Below are 18,046 nucleotides of genomic sequence, written 5' to 3' on the forward strand. Positions count from 1 at the left end.
CTGGGAGAGAATGTACTGTAGTTAGAGAAGAGGCGCTGATGCCAAGCTACGCTATTATGCCTGATAGAACTGTTCTCATGTATCAGGGATCACAAACCTCGGCAAAACAGTCATTACTTAGGGTTTTTCTTGCATGTATATAGTGTGCACATCCCTTCCAGCTGGCATGAAAAATGGTGTTTAATCTTAGGTGGCAGCCCTGGTCTTTCTGAAACTGAGCAGATTTAGAAATCCCAGCGTGTTGAAGTGAAATTCGGGATTGGCCGTTAGACACATGATATACTGTGGCTGTAATTTTTAGATAATGTATTTTATTGGGCAATTTAAAACATAGGAGATGCAACGATAACGCACAGTCTCCGTAATCGTGGACAGCGAATACATCTCCATGTAATGGGAAAATGTGCAAGCAATTGTATTTCATGATTACTATTAATTCTGTGAAAGGTGGCAAGGGATAATTGGGGAATATGAGTGTATTAATGGAAAGGAAGAATATGAAGGAGTACAAAAAGTTGAAAATTAATCAATAGATTTTGTAGGAGTGGACCCTGATTTAGAGGAAATTCAATCCCAACGTTAGAATAAATGGGGTTTACGGAGTTTGTTAAAAAAATAAAAATTAATTCTGTATTACGGAGGTTGCTGCTAAATTCATGAAGTCTAGTACAAAAGTGGAGTTACCCTATGGGGGGGCGTCCATTAAAGACTGATACGTTAGTGTTTCTCCCCACAGATTTGTATATCCCAATACCAGAAAAGTAGATGAGATTTTAAGAAATTGTATTCAAGATCTTCTGAGAAAACCCACAGTGGAAATTGACCTGTACTTTGGATCCTCAGCATATCAATGTACATTGAGGATTAGCGCTGAGGTTTCACCTTTTTGCAGTGCGAAGGGTGAAACCTCCAGTATTTTTATGATGTGTGGCCATATCTTATATTTCTTCTTTTGTTCACAAACCTGTGTTTTGGTCCATTCACATTACATGATGTGCGACAATAAAAAACCACTGATCAGCTACTTGTTTACTAATTGGCGGTGGTTTAATAGCCAAATTACACAGGCAGATTGTATTTCAGATGTGCACGGAATGGTAAGTAATAGATCACTCCGAGTAACAAAATTATTGTGAAATAAGTGTTCCCAGGATCGCTGTTTCACGATTATTGTGCAGTGGTAGATGAACCTTCAGGATTGCTACATACTGGGTTTGTGTCCACTGTCGGTTGCATGTGCTTAGAAGGTATACGCTCTACAATGGCCATAGCTAGGATCCATGCCGAGGCATCAAACACCATACGGACTCTTTCTCAGTCAAGCCAAATATTAAGCAGACGCTTATTGGACAGAACACAGTTATATCCTTTGTCTGGTGAGTGGAGGGCCTTTGGAAAGGGTACACTATAAGTCCGGAACAGCTCCTGGCATATATTATAAGCTGAGCCCACCTAGCCTAATAGAAGAGCTTCTTTCTTGAATAGTGTGAATAAATAGTTTTCATGATTTGCTGGACCACCACAGTAAACGAGACTGCTGTTGTTGGTCTGGTCTGGCAGTGTTGACATCTCCTTTTTCGAACCTTTGGAGGTGAATTTCTGGAGCATTGCCTGGTGTATACCTCCAATGCATCTACATGCACCTGTTCCTATTTTTCCTTGCTCTTTGCTGGTATTTGCTCCCTTATCTTTAGGTAGCTATAGATTCATGCTTAGAGTAGAGTTGTATAAGGGGATATGTGCCAGCCTTCCATCATACACTATGCCTCCACCTCGTATGCCTCCACCATGTACTCAGATTTAGATGTCAGCGGAGCCTTATGGGTTGATTCACAGGTCACTTGCACTGGCTGTTTTTATTTCTCTCCATTGCATATTTTGGGGGATTACTCGATTTGAGGTTTATTGGGGATTTGGTGCTGTGCATAAATACAATTTTAACCTTATTTTATTTAATTTGTGAATTTATTTGTATTTATACATCTGCTATTATAATGCCGCTCTCACGCATGCTGTCATTTTGTGGCATCCCCTGACCATGTGCTCTTTTGATTCTTATGGACACTTCAGAATATTTATATGTCATCCAGTGGCTTCTTTCTTTCTTTATTTTACTCACTTATATAGCATCATTAATTCCACAGCCCTTTATAGACCTCATCATCACAGTCCCCATTGGGGCTCACAATCTACATTCCCAATTAGAATGTCTTTGGAGTGTGGAAGGAAACTGGAGGAAACCCACGCAAACACGGAGAGAACAAACAAACTCCTTGCAGATGTTGTCCTTAGTGGGATTTAAACCCAGTACCCCAGCGCTGCAAAGCAACAGTGCTAACCACCGAGCCACAGTGCTCCCCCAGGGACTGTGTCTGACTGCTACTTCCACCAGCAATATTGTCTGTTTGCCGCAGTGTCTTATCTTAAAGGAGTTGTCTCCTTTGCGGATCCACATACATGAGCCGGAGTGGAGAGCAACCATCCTCTCGCCCTACTTAATCAGGATGTTCGTGCAATGCATCAACCTTTCATTTGAATGTCCCGCATGTAATATTACTATTGTACATTCCCCTGTGGCAGTCATTTAAGGGGAATGTATCCCTCCTATTTTGGCAGTATCTTAAAGTAGTGGCAAATACACTGATAGCGCTGTGATTAAATCTTCCTTGATTTAAGACAAGTGATAAGACCTCCTGTTCAGGTGGGAGGAAGACAAAATTCATGAATACCAAAGACTCCACTGCACAGACACATACACACTAATGGAGAGGACTTAATGGGGTAGTCTCCTAAAGGTACCTTCACACTAAGCGACGCTGCAGCGATATCGACAACAATGCCGATCGCTGCAGCGTCGCTGTGTGGTCGCTGGAGAGCTGTCACACAGACAGCTCTCTCCAGCGACCAACTATGCCGAAGTCCCCGGGTAACCAGGGTAAACATCGGGTTACTAAGCGCAGGGCCGCGCTTAGTAACCCGATGTTTACCCTGGTTACCATCGTAAATGTAAAAAAAAACAGTACATACTTACATTCCAGTGTCCGTAACGTCCCCCGGCGTTCTGCTTCCTGCACTGACTGTGAGTGCCGGCCGTAAGGCACAGCGGTGACGTCACCACTGTGCTCTGCTTTTACTTTACTTTAGCGGACGGCGGGGGACGTGTGACAGACAGCAGAAGGTGAGTATGTACTGTTTGTTTTTTTTACTTTTACAATGGTAACCAGGGTAAATATCGGGTTACTAAGCGCGGCCCTGCGCTTAGTAACCCGATATTTACCCTGGTTACCTTTGTAAAACATTGCTGGCATCGTTGCTTTTGGTGTCAAACACGTCAATACACGCCGATCTGACGACCAAATAAAGTTCTGAACTTTCAGCAACGACCAGCGATATCACAGCAGGATCCGGATCGCTGCTGCGTGTCAAACACAACGATATCGCTATCCAGGACGCTGCAACGTCACGGATCGTTACCGTTGCAAAGTCGCTTAGTGTGAAGGTACCTTAAGACCCGCACCAATCCCAACAACGACGACCCTGAAGAGCCTTTTGTGAAAGGAGCGGAGGTAAATCATGTGCGCTGCTACTCCATTTATGCTTAAGAATGAATGGAGAGGCAGTGCGTGTGATCGACCAGCGCTCCGGGGAGTCATCGTCATGACTTACCACCTAACGCTTCAGCACCACCTCTCTGCAGCTCCCTGATGGTTTTTGATAACACAGCTGCAGCAATGATGTGACGACTACATAACCTGATAACCGCAGCCAATAAAGGGGCTCAGCGTTTATACCAAGGTAGACCGTTCAGTCCATTGATTAGTTGCAGCAGATAGTGCTGCCGTCGTGATCTCACCACTGCAGCCATGTCTACAAACACCATCAGGGAGCAGGGGAGAGGCGACACTGGGGCGTCGGGGTTGTAAGTAGTGATGATTTTGCTATTTTTAAATGAGTGAAGCCTTTAAGATATTACATTTTAAAACCGAAAATCCTATTTAACAATGTTTTTTGGATCCTGCATGTTTTCTTCTGTATATATTGTATATACTCGAGTATAAACCGAGATTTTCAGCCCATTTTTTTGGATGAAAGTCCCCCTCTCGGCTTATACTCGAGTCATACCCAGGGGTCGGCAGGGGAGGGGGAGCGGGGGCTGTCTAATTATACTCACCTAGTCCTGGTGCAGTCCCTGCAGTTCCCTGGTTCCCCGGCGCCGCAGCTTCTAACTGTACTGAGCGGTCACATGGTACCGCTCATTACAGTAATGAATATGCGGCTCCACCTCCCATAAGGGTGGAGCCACATATTGATAACTGTAATGAGCGGTAAAGGTGACCGCTCAGTACAGGAAGAAGCTACGGCGCCGAGGAAACAGGGACTGCACCGCACCAGGAGCAGGTGAGTATAACGGGGAGGGGAGCGCTGCGCTGCACGATATTCACCTCCTCGTTCCGGCGCCGCTCTGTCTTCAGCATCTTCTGCAGTGACGCTCAGGTCAGAGGGCACGATGACGTGGTTAGTGCGCGCCCTCTGCCTAAACGTCAGTGCAGAAGATGCTGAAGATGGAGCGGCACCGGAACGAAGTCAGGTGAATATTGAAAGTGCTGGGGGCCTGAGCAACGAGAGGTGAGTATGTGATTTTTTATTTTTTTATCGCAGCAACAGCAAATGGGGCATGGAGCCATAATCAACGTTTGTGCAGCACTATATGGCGCAAATATCTTTATGGAGCATCTTATGGGGCCATAATCAACGTTTGTGCAGCACTATATGGGGCAAATATCTTTATGGAGCATCTTATGGGGCCATAATCAACATTTGTGCAGCACTATATTGGGCAAGTGTCTGTATGGAGCATCTTATGGGACCATAATCAACGTTTGTGCAGCATTATATGGGGCAAGTGTCTGTATGGAGCATCTTATGGGGCCATATTCAAGGTTTGCGCAGCACTATATGGGGCAAGTATCTTTATGGAGCATCTTATGGGGCCATAATCAACATTTGTGCAGCATTATATTGGGCAAATGTATCTATGGAGCATCTTATGGGGCCATTATTAACCTTTATGCAGGATTATATGGGGCATATTTTAATATGGATCATCTTATGGGGCCATCATGAACTGCATGGAGCATTGTATGGGGCTCCTGATTCAATATGGATATTCAAAAACACTTAACCTACTGATGTGTCAATTAATTTTACTTTCATTGGAATCTATTTTTTACTTTTGACATTTACCGGTAGCTGCTGCATTTTCAACCCTAGGCTTGTACTCGAGTCATTAAGTTTTCCCATTTTTTTGTGGCAAAATTAGGGGGTCGGCTTATACTCGAGTATATACGGTATTTATTTGGTTGATGGTATGGTATATGATACATCTATTCCTTTTTCTTACTATACAGCAGACACCATTTCTGGAGCACTATTCACTCTGGATTTAAATGACTTTGTTGTAAAAACAAGCTTGAATGAACGAAGAAGGAATCTGATCGGACCAGTTTCGGGCTCTGTGAATCTTGAAGCAAGTTGGTGCAAGCATAGTGGGGACCCAGGGACCCAACCTGCAACTCCTAAAATCCTTCTTGATATGAGATGCGGGCTGCTGCAGGTACTCTGGTTATGAAATATATATATATATATATTTTTTAACGGGTTGTCCAGGCTTTGGGCTCAAGTCTGCACTCACCGTGTGATTACAGACTTGTGAATCCTCATAATGTGCATTTTGCGCAATGTAAGGATTTTCTGAGAGTTGGGTGGACCCATGTCTTCAAATATGTGGTTTGCATAATTGTGGCCCCATGCCAACTAGATGTGGGCTGCCTTGCTCAGTACAGGTGAACAGAGTTAGGCCAGACCCGTCTAGTCAGAATGTGTCTGGAAGCATGCTAATCACGCCCCCAGCATCGGAGAATCCTGACAGCACTCACAGTGCGTGCCATGAAGATTCATCAGTGTGCAGTCACATAGAGTCACTGCAGACTTGAGCCCGAAGCCTACACAACCCCATTGAAGTTCTTTTGATGTTCTCCAGCACCTAGACTAATGGTTCCTGGTCATTTTTTTTGTTGTGGATCCTAAATAGGCAGTTAAAAGATAGTACCTTAACAGGTGTAAAGAAATGATCTTTTGTTTAGACTTGAAGATTCTTATTGAAGAGGAATATGCTTGTTTTTACCATAGTAGACTTAAAGCAGAAATTAGTCTAATATTGTAAATCAACATTTATAGATATCTTGCCATGCAAAGGACACTCCTATAATTATAGCAGCTTAGTAATATGGACTCCCAATATAGGGACAAGAAGCCTATTCTATGATGGAGAAATATTTGGGCAGAATTTTTTTTATATGTCGATCTTTCTGGCCTTCTCTGATTGGGAGATCTACAGTTGAGGGTCCTAAATATCTCTAAATAATGAACTCCCTTCTTTTAACTCAGAAACCCCCAATTGGGAATTTGAAAAATGGTCTTTATTAAACCAGACAACCCTCTTAATTTTTCTAGACCTTAATAAAACTTACGATGGTACAGGAGCATATTGATTCTGACTTGATCTATGAAAACACACAAGACGTAATGATACATGTAAAATAAGATTTATGGGGCTGAATTGAATTTTTACAGGTGGCACCCTACCGGTCTTGTAGATAATAGCCGGTACATTTAATTTGATTTACTGGACAAGTTATTGGTGTTGATATAAACCAGGATTGAAGACAATAGCAGCACTGTGCCGAGAACACGAGTCAGAGGAAGTTATCTCTTTCTCTTTAACTTTTCTCATGAACTACGAATGAGACCCTGCCAAATAAAATATCTAATCAACGGGAATAAGTGGTGTTTAGATAACTTCCAGATTGAGCTGTATGTTTTTATACCTTTCCATCGCTAATAATGTTTTCTTTCTAGGTTTTCTGGGGTCAAGAGAACCTGAATTGCTTAACACTTCTGAATGAACTTGTCCAGGAATACCTGAAGAGAGAGTCAGGGTTGGGCACCACAGATTGTGAGCAGCCCCTTCTTCCCGTCTCCCCTGTGATCAGTAGACCTTCAACCTGTAAGACAGAGCACAGCTCTGATGACTTGAGAACTGGACTTTTTCAATACATCCAGGATGCTGGTAAGTCAAGGACATCTCAAATATGTTTTTCACATTATCATTTCTTTGCTTGCGTAGCTTTCTGCTTCAAATAACTTTTCATCAGTTTCATTCTTCTGAGGACACCAATCTCCATAGGGTTTGAATGTCTTCTCTGTGTTTCCTTGGGTTTCTTCCCAAAATCCAAGAACATGGTCATTTTAAAGGAAAATTCCAGGCACTGTGAATAAAGGAACACTAAGCAAATTAAGTAAACTTAAGAAAACTTGGCTTACAGTGTTTGTCAGTTTGCCGGATTCTCGGCATGCTCCTGAAACAATCTGTCTTGTAGAATTTTCGCAGATGTTAATTTCTACCTCCCCTTAATTTGTGTCTGGCAGAAGTCTGAGCTGGGCAGGGCTTAGCTAAGAGGGGTCGCTTAGTGGTCCCGGTGTCCTTACTCTGTTGCAGGCAGAGGAGACTATTAAGACTCTCTTGTAATTTTTCACCATCCAACAATGTACAAGACTGTGAGGAGGAACCAAACTGGCTAATATCATTGAGCACATGCAGAAAATGTCTTTATTTTTTTACAGGTTTGCAAACTACGACAGAATATCATAAAGGGAATGGAGGATATTAAGTGAGGGATCCCTGTTTTCACCAATGATGTACTGTAAACATGACCACATTTATATAAAGGGAATCTGTCACCAGGTTTTTGCCACCTAATGTGACAGCAGCATAATGTAGAGACACAGATCCTGGTTCCAGTGATGTATCACTTACAGGGCTGCTTCATGTAGTTTGGATAAAATCACTGTTTAATCAGTAAGAGATTAGCATTAGAGGACTACTTGCCCTGCTGCCAGGTAGTCAAGCATATTCATGAGTTTTGAATAACCCCGCCTCCACCACTGTGTGCACTGTATATGGACAGAAAGAAAGCACCCAATCAGTGGTGTGTGCGTGGTTATACAGTGGGGCAAAAAAGTATTTAGTCAGTCAGCAATAGTGCAAGTTCCACCACTTAAAAAGATGAGAGGCGTCTGTAATTTACATCATAGGTAGACCTCAACTATGGGAGACAAACTGAGAAAAAAAAATCCAGAAAATCACATTGTCTGTTTTTTTATCATTTTATTTGCATATTATGGTGGAAAATAAGTATTTGGTCAGAAACAAAATTTAATCTCAATACTTTGTAATACATCCTTTGTTGGCAATGACAGAGGTCAAACGTTTTCTGTAAGTCTTCACAAGGTTGCCACACACTGTTGTTGGTATGTTGGCCCATTCCTCCATGCAGATCTCCTCTAGAGCAGTGATGTTTTTGGCTTTTCGCTTGGCAACGCGGACTTTCAACTCCCTCCGATGGTTTTCTATAGGGTTGAGATCTGGAGACTGGCTAGGCCACTCCAGGACCTTGAAATGCTTCTTACGAAGCCACTCCTTCGTTGCCCTGGCGGTGTGCTTTGGATCATTGTCATGTTGAAAGACCCAGCCACGTTTCATCTTCAATGCCCTTGCTGATGGAAGGAGGTTTGCACTCAAAATCTCACGATACATGGCCCCATTCATTCTTTCATGTACCCGGATCAGTCGTCCTGGCCCCTTTGCAGAGAAATAGCCCCAAAGCATGATGTTTCCACCACCATGCTTTACAGTAGGTATGGTGTTTGATGGATGCAACTCAGTATTCTTTTTCCTCCAAACACGACAAGTTGTGTTTCTACCAAACAGTTCCAGTTTGGTTTCATCAGACCATAGGACATTCTCCCAAAACTCCTCTGGATCATCCAAATGCTCTCTAGCAAACTTCAGACGGGCCCGGACATGTACTGGCTTAAGCAGTGGGACACGTCTGGCACTGCAGGATCTGAGTCCATGGTGGCGTAGTGTGTTACTTATGGTAGGCCTTGTTACATTGGTCCCAGCTCTCTGCAGTTCATTCACTAGGTCCCCCCGCGTGGTTCTGGGATTTTTGCTCACCGTTCTTGTGATCATTCTGACCCCACGGGGTGGGATTTTGCGTGGAGCCCCAGATCGAGGGAGATTATCAGTGGTCTTGAATGTCTTCCATTTTCTAATTATTGCTCCCACTGTTGATTTCTTCACTCCAAGCTGGTTGGCTATTGCAGATTCAGTCTTCCCAGCCTGGTGCAGGGCTACAATTTTGTTTCTGGTGTCCTTTGACAGCTCTTTGGTCTTCACCATAGTGGAGTTTGGAGTCAGACTGTTTGAGGGTGTGCACAGGTGTCTTTTTATACTGATAACAAGTTTAAACAGGTGCCATTACTACAGGTAATGAGTGGAGGAAAGAGGAGACTCTTAAAGAAGAAGTTACAGGTCTGTGAGAGCCAGAAATCTTGATTGTTTGTTTCTGACCAAATACTTATTTTCCACCATAATATGCAAATAAAATGATAAAAAAACAGACAATGTGATTTTCTGGATTTTTTTTTCTCAGTTTGTCTCCCATAGTTGAGGTCTACCTATGATGTAAATTACAGACGCCTCTCATCTTTTTAAGTGGTGGAACTTGCACTATTGCTGACTGACTACATACTTTTTTGCCCCACTGTATAGCCCTACATTCAAATAACTGCTAGATCTGCAGCAGAGGAAACAGTGATTTTATCAAAATAACAGCAAGCAGACCAGCCAAGGACACATCAATGGAATTAGGGTCTCTGTCTCTACATACAGTGACTTGCGAAAGTATTTAGCTCCCTGGAACTTTTGAACCTTCTCCCACATATCATGCTTCAAACATAAAGATACCAAATGTAAATTTTTGGTGACGAATCAACAACAAGTGGAACACAATTGTGAAGTTGACCGAAATATATTGGTTATTTTAAATTTTTGTGGAAAATCAAAAATTGTGATGCTGCTCTCAGATGGGTTAAAAAAAAGATGGTGACAGATTCCCTTTAAACAAAATCTGTCAACCCTCCTAAGCCGTTTATATGGGCATGCAGGTCAAAGAAAGTTGAATAAAATGATACCTTGCTATCTGCGCTCTGTCTTAGGGTACCGTCACACAGTACCATTTTAATCGCTACGACGGCACGATCCGTGACGTCGCAGCGATCGTATGATTATCGCTCCAGCGTCGTAGACTGCGGTCACACGTTGCAATCACGGCGCTGGAGCGATGCCGAAGTCCCCGGTAACCAGGGTAAACATCGGGTAACTAAGCGCAGGGCCGCGCTTAGTAACCCGATGTTTACCCTGGTTACCAGCGTAAACGTAAAAAAACCAAACAGTACATACTTACATTCCGGTGTCTGTCCCCGGCGTTCTGCTTCTCTCCACTGTGTAAGCGCCATAGCCGGAAAGCACAGCGGTGACGTCAGACGTCACTGCTGTGCTCGCTTTCCGGCTGGCAGACGCTCACACAGTGCAGAGAAGCTGAGACGCCGGAGGACAGACACCGGAATGTAAGTATGTACTGTTTGGTTTTTTTACGTTTACGCTGGTAACCACGGTAAACATCGGGTTACTAAGCGCGGCCCTGCGCTTAGTTACCCGATGTTTACCCTGGTTACAAGCGAACACATCGCTGGATCGCTGTCACACACAACGATCCAGCGATGTCAGCGGGTGATCAAGCGACGAAAGAAAGTTCCATACGATCTGCTACGACGTACGATTCTCAGCAGGATCCCTGATCGCTGCTGCGTGTCAGACACTGCGATATCGTAACGATATCGCTAGAACGTCACGAATCGTACCGTCGTAGCGATCAAAATGGTACTGTGTGACGGTACCCTTATTCTTGAGAAATCCACGTTTTCTTGATATGTAAATGAGCTGTCAAGATCTATGGGCTGGACATAGATCTCCCTGAGAATCTGACTCCAGAGATTATTTTACATGACAGTGGGTGTCACCAGTATGAGACATGTAGATCAGGAGAGCAGACTGTCAGTTATTACATGTCATGCTGGTGACGCCTGTGAGGGATGTTTTATTACCAACTCGCCGTGCAGTGCATCAGTGCAGTGCCAGCTGTCAACCAAAGTGCCGGGCTGTGCTTCTAGCTGTCTCTCACAGTATAGTGAACAGTGATTGTTGGCACTCTATATACACCCCCAGGACTGAATGCCAGCTCTTTCGGGAGGAAATAAGTTAATTTTGTCCCTGGAGCTGCACTTTCAGTAAGACCACCAGGCATCATTGTAACACAATTTAATATTATATTACGTTCATTAGCTCTGGCTATCCCTTTACTGATGACTGCTTTCTTCCTATGGGCAGTTCAGACAAAGAGCTGTCAATCAGTGTTGTAGGCGGGGTTAGATAGAGCTCATCATTGAGAAGACTAGCAGGGCCGCAGCAGATTAAACCGTGATTTCATGAAAACTACAGCAAGATGCCCAATAAGTGAACCAGCGCTGGAGTCAGGGTCTCTTTACTTATTCCTTCATGCACTGCTTTGTGTTTTAGGTTTATGCTTCCCTGTCTCTTTTACAGGTATCTTTTTCTCCATTGTTTATTCAGATCTCGACCTCAGCCTTGTCCCTGATCTTACTCCTGTCTTGACTTTGTATTATCTACTTGGTATCTGCAATTCTGCATTCAGCTGAGGCTACTGACACCTGTGCAGTATACTTTCTCATGTTGATCTGACTGTTAGCGTTCAGATTGACGTGTTAGTTGCACTCCATTTCTGTATCACCAATACTTCCACCAACCGGTGACTAATCTGGGCATTCTGGCCTAAGAATTTCCTTGAAAACAAAACTCACACCTCCTTGCAGTGGAAGACTTTACACGTGCTGCGCCGATTCTTTGGAATGCACTACCCAGGTTAATACGATTAATCCCCAATCCCCACAGTTTTAAGCGTGCCCTAAAAACGCATTTGTTCAGACTGGCCTACCGCCTCAATGCATTACCCTAACGATCCCTGTGTGGCCTATTAAAAAAAAAAAAACATAATCAGGTTCCTCACATCGTGTTCTCATACACTTTATGCAGTTAATAGCACTCTGTGTCTGTACTGCTACATACTTAGGCAGTGAACTGGTTCATGCAGCTTTACATGAACACCCGAGCCTTACACTATGGCTGGTCCAAATAACTAAAGCAATTGTTACCATCCACCTCTCGTGTCTCCCTTTTCCTCATAGTTTGTAAGCTTGCGAGCAGAGCCCTCATTCCTCCTGGTATCTGTTTTGAACTGTGATTTCTGTTATGCTGTAATGTCTATTGCCTGTACAAGTCCCCTCTATAATTTGTAAAGCGCTGCGGAATATGTTGGCGCTATATAAATAAAATTATTATTATTATTATTATTAATGGTCACTAATTTTGGCCACCCTTTTTATTTGACAGTGGAGCTGCCGCAGACTTCTGAGTTGTGGGATCCCGGCATGCAGAGCAGGATCCCACAACCTTCCGTGGCTTCTCTCACAATTCAAGTGTGAGATCTCCTGTGTAATCATTCAGTCTTGCTCTTTGCACCAATAGTTTGGTAACCGCTTAGTTAATGATGTGGCGGCGCTGGGTTACTCCACAGTACCATTGCTGGTGTGAAATAGTTTGCGGTTTAGACAGTCCACTTGTTGGCACGCGATTCGAGATTGCGACATTGACCTTTTGTGTTGGAACCATGAAGCTTCGCAGGCTCCTGCACAGTCCATCAAGAGAATGTGACTTTTTTCACAAATTTCTTAATTTCTATGTTCTAATTGTTTTATTAGTATTTATTATGTCTTCTGTCATGGTTGAAGCTTATAGTCTCATATCTCTTTCTCTTGTCGGATAGATGCTCAGAAGATTCCCAATGCTTTTGAAGTGGTGTTTTACAATGAGACAGAAGACAATCCCGGGATGATGCTTTGGAAATATCCAGAGCCAAGAGTTTTGACTTTGGTGCGAATTACCCCTGTGCCTTTTAACACCACGGAAGATCCTGATATTAGCACCGCTGACTTGGGAGATGTTCTGCAGGTTTGTACCGCAATATTGAGTCTAATTCTTTACATCGTTTTAATATTCATAACATGTGAAAGACACAATAGATGAGACCCCAGATTTACAGATAGAAATATCCCCTTTAAATCCTTTTCTAGTCATTATACCAGTCCTGTTTGCAATTTTTTTCCTTTTTTTATTTTTTTTTCTAACATTAACGTTTTTTGTTTTTGAAGAGTAGTTCAAACAGGTGCATATATTGGTAACCTAAAAATTGGGTAGAGCAGGAAATATAGGTGTAACCTGTTACTGTTCATGAATAGAGGTACAGAACGTCCATAGAATATTACATAATTGGAGCAGAAAATGTATTTTATGTGTGTATTTTCCAAGAAGTCCAAACAGACATGCACTGAGAGAAACATCAGATGCTGCTAGATTGATGGCCAAGACATAAAAGTGACGTAAGGTACGGAAATGAACGGTTACTGCAACAGTTCTTAACACCAGCTTATGTATTAGTGATATAGTGGTTAACATTTTGTGTAAAGAACAAAAGATTTTAAAAAATTTAAAAGAAATTTCTTAGAGCGTTAAGTTGTTAAAAAAGCACAAAAAATGATTAAACGTAGATACAAACACAATGGGGCATATTTATCAATACCGTCTTTTAGACCGTGTAAAGTGGTTCATGCTTTTTAATAAATTTGATACATTTTAATTAGTGTTGAGAGCAAGTGCTTGTTACTCGAGTTTGACTAGGGGGCTCGGGTATGCACAGAGTATTGCAGGTGCTCGAGGGACATGTTGGAGTGCCCGTCTCTGCATGTTTCACGTCTGTTAGACCACCACAAAACATACGGGGATTGCCTGACAAACACATGTAATTCCCTCATGTTTTGTGGCAATCTATCAGTCGCGAAACATGGGGACACGAACATGTCACTTGAGCACCCGCGATGCTCAGTGCATACCCGAGCCCCCTTGTCAAACTTGAGTAATGAGCTCTTTCGCTAATCACTAATTTTAGGCTGTCTAGATGAAGATTACAACACTGATTAACTAATAATGTCTGTCTTTTTCCATAAATTTGCACCAAGATGGTCGCGCACTGTGTCACACATTAAGCCACACCCTTTTTCCATCGAGGCCACGCCCACTTGCCATGCACAGAAAGTGTTTAAACTACGTAGTAGAGATGCTCTGGACAGAAGCAAACAGAAAATAAGGCAATGCCGTCTGGTAAAGGATAAGCATAAGCAATATACTGTATAAACTCGAGAATAAGCCGAGACCCCTAATTTTGCCACAAAAAACTGGGAAAACTTATTGACTCAAGTATAAGCCTAGGGTGGGAAATGCAGCAGCTACTGGTAATTTTCAAAAATAAAAATAGATACCAATAAAAGTAAAATTAATTGAGATATCAGTAGGTTAAGTGTTTTTGAATATCCATATTGAATTAGGAGCCCCATATAATGCTGCATAAAAGGTTAATGATGGCCCCATAAGATGCTCCATAGAATATTATGCCCCGTATGCTGCTTCTGCTGTGATTAAAAAAACAATAAATAAATTACATACTCCCCTCTCGTCGCTGGGAGCCAGGTGCTGGTGTGGCCGCTGGCTGAGGCCTCCGGCACTTGTGATATTCACCTGTCCCCGTTCCACCGCCGCACGCTGCTGTGTCTTCCGGGTCTCTGCAGTGACTGTTCAGGAAGAGGGCGCGCACTAACCACGCCATCGCGCCCTCTGACTTGAATGTCCCCGCCAGAGGACGTGGAAGACAGAGCCCGGCGGTGGAACGGGGACAGGTGAATATCGCATGGCTCACCCTCCCCCGTCATACTCACCCTCCTGGCGCGGTCTCTCTGTATGTCCCTGCTTCTCCGATGGTCGCCGCCACGCCGGCAGCTTGTTCCTGTGTTCAGCGGTCACATGGTACCACTGATTAAAGTAATGAATATGCGCTCCATGCCTATGGGAGTGGAGACACGTCCATATTCATTACTTTAATGAACGGTACCACGTGACCGCTGAACACAGGAAGAGCTTTGGGCGCCGGAGACCATCTGAGAAGCAGGGAAGTGCAGAGACCGCGCCGGGAGCAGGTGAGTATGATGTGACAGCCGCCAATCCTGCCGCTCCCCCTGCCCCCGCCGACCCCCTGGGACAATGACTCAAGTATAAGCAGAGAGGGGCACTTTTAGCCTAAAAAAATGGGCTGAAAATCTTGGCTTATACTCGAGTATATATATGGTAAGCGCTCACCTGAAGGTGTTGTGTGCAGGCACAACACCTACAAAAACTGCTTTTATATGTTGGTTTTTATACCTTAAGAAAGGTGTCGGTCCGGAGCAGAAACGCGTTGGTATTAATAAAATCCGATTTACAATCCTAAGGCTCTTCATTCCCACAGCGCCACTCACCTAAACGTGGCCATAAGACCACATAATAAACACAGTGGACCCCAGCGTTGGTGTAGGGTTCGCTGGAGTACAATGCGCCAAATTCATTAGAGGCGTGTGAATAATTCATTTGGAATCAATCATGTAGAAAAAAAAGCACAAGGGCACCGCACACCTCTTCAGTGAAAGAAAAAAATGAGGACAGAAAGGAAGCAACCAGGATGAGACCTGAGAAAAAAATTGGTCGTTTTCTCTCGGATGGTAACACTCATTTACATCACAAATGTGTGAATCTTGCCTAATGCCGAATTCTCAACTTATTTATATATTTACAAGAGGAGTAAAGGAGGAATTGCAGTTTTAAGAAAACATTCTCCAGGGTTTGTTTTTATTTTACTTTTTTTTTTTTTTTTTTTTAGAGGGACGGGAAGTCAACATTGATGACTTTCAGCAATCTTTCCATTTAGACTTTATGAAGGACGTATATATCCTAGGTCTGCGGCATCACTGGTCATTCTGACATAGCGAAGGAAAACCGGCATCAGTATGAATAGTCTGCCATGTAAGATGCCCTGGTGTTAGTGGGGACACCGGTTTACCCCTATTTTTCATATGTTATCCACATTTCCATGTGTAAACCACAAACAGATGTTTGCCTTACATGCTTCAACATCTTCTGTATCTCACTTAGCATACTCGCTCCATCCTCCATTCAGCCCTGGCTTCCAACAAAATACTTAAGTGTATTAGTCCCGATCTGATACGGTGCCTGATGACTGCTCATCCTTATTTATGATGTATCACAGCACACAATGATACTTTGGAACAAGTGCACATTTGTTTGTTTGCACAGCTGGATGCATTCTTCTGTGTGTAGAAAAAATGTCCTGTTGGAAATCAGCGATGTAAAGCTGGAATTGTGTTCGCTTACCATTGTTGTCTGGGTGGACCCCGGAATTTGATAGGCCATAATACCCCTGGGTTTAACATGGTGTTTTATGGACTATGGATAAGACATTAATCTAAGGGCCTGTTTACACAGCGCAATGTGCCGCATCCAACGACCACTGACCGTCGACATGTTTGCCGATCGTTGGTCGTTAATAGCCTGTTTACCCAGGCTGTCCCCGCTCCTGTGTGCATAGGCTGCCATTGTTCTTGGACGCACAGATGATGTGCTGCCAAGAACGATGATCTTTTGTGCAAACCAAAATATCGTTTCACCCGACGAGCCAGCATTTTGCAAGATGATAAACCTAGTATGAACTCTACAGAAATATCAAAAATAGTATTTTCTTTGGATGACTGTAAATTAGGAATATGGACTGTGTTCTGAAGGAGACCGGTGTCCATATAATCATTCAACCTGATTATGCATTATTCAAGCGAAGGCGAACCTGCTGGGGAACTGCTTATAAGGCCTTATTCAGATTTTGCACTCGTACCACTCAAGGTCTATTTGGTAGTTCAGATGTCTGCGGGGTTTTTTTTCCTTGTTTGGCAGGTTGATTTGTATCGATGTGTAGTAAGTGGCAGATGTTCCAGGAGGTGCTGTACTTTCACCTGACCATTAATAAGGGCTTCTTACTGCTGGATCCATGTTCTGAAGCACAACTAATACAATTATAATACATCCCAAAAAAAGAAACATCTGTTATCACTCTCATAGTGTGTCTGTTTTAATAAATGTTTCTTTTTCCATAAAATTACATTTTCGTGACATTTTTTTCTTAGGACTTTACATTGTACTGTTTTTAAGTTATTCCTCCTGGAGATGTAAAAATAAATTGACAGTTGGGTATTACCATTTCTCATGTAATTAATTCGCATAGTCTGACATTGTACATTTGATAAAAGGGGTCTGCTTATACTACAGCTCCACTGTCAGTTGAGACACAGGTCGCTGGAGCTGTGTTTCTTCAGACTGCAGACCATCCTGACACGTGAGTAGGATGGCTGCTGTTTGAATTAAGTGACGGGGGGACGTTTTATTACATTCTTGGAGAACTCCTTTAATGATAATATCTTGTCTTGAAATCTCTCAAATGAGCTGAGAAAATAATGAAGTATCAGCGTATAGTTGGTGGAGAAAGGTTGAGCTTGATGGACTTGTTCAACCTATGTAACTATATTTTGTGACTGCGCTACTGGGCAATGTAAAATATGCTCTGTAGCAAACACCGTTTTGACAAATAAAATAAGCTATCCCACCAGCATAAAGGTGTACCCAAATCAGAATTATCCTAACCGCTCTATTAAAACCTTACCATGTGTTTATGTGACTGGAGGATAAGTTGGTATGCATGCAAAATATAGGAGCAATGTTCCTTCTTATACTCCATTTAATTTTTTTGGATAAGGTAAGTGCAGGTAAGGGTGAGGCCCTCCTTTCTTTGAGCTGGATGTTACATTTATATAGATTCCCCGTTGCTGGGTATCCATATTTGTTACCCGGTCCTGTTCGGCCCTTATTCACACTGGCGTTACTTTGACACATGGTAAGGTTTCAATACTAGAGCTTAGGACCGTCCCAATTTGGAAATACCTTGACGTTGGTGGGATGGCTATTACATTTTTTTTTAATCAAAAACAGTGTTGGCGAAGTACCCTGTGTTATTTATAT

General features: G+C 42.9%; 1 protein-coding gene across 3 annotated transcripts in view; it reads left to right on the forward strand.

Annotated features, from left to right (window-relative positions):
* VPS13B (vacuolar protein sorting 13 homolog B) overlaps window positions 1-18,046 on the forward strand; it is a 1,111,190-nt gene that overhangs the window by 933,307 nt on the left and 159,837 nt on the right. For 2 of the 3 annotated variants that reach the window (XM_077270879.1, XM_077270877.1), the window contains exons 37-39: window positions 5,409-5,614; window positions 6,919-7,129; window positions 12,867-13,051. In XM_077270879.1, coding sequence (XP_077126994.1) covers window positions 5,409-5,614; window positions 6,919-7,129; window positions 12,867-13,051 — 602 coding nt within the window. The remainder of the gene's footprint in view (window positions 1-5,408; window positions 5,615-6,918; window positions 7,130-12,866; window positions 13,052-18,046) is intronic. The other variant, XM_077270878.1, reaches the window with a different exon arrangement.

The sequence above is a fragment of the Ranitomeya variabilis genome, chromosome 6 (assembly GCF_051348905.1).
Source record: "Ranitomeya variabilis isolate aRanVar5 chromosome 6, aRanVar5.hap1, whole genome shotgun sequence".
Taxonomy (NCBI): Eukaryota; Metazoa; Chordata; class Amphibia; order Anura; family Dendrobatidae; genus Ranitomeya; species Ranitomeya variabilis.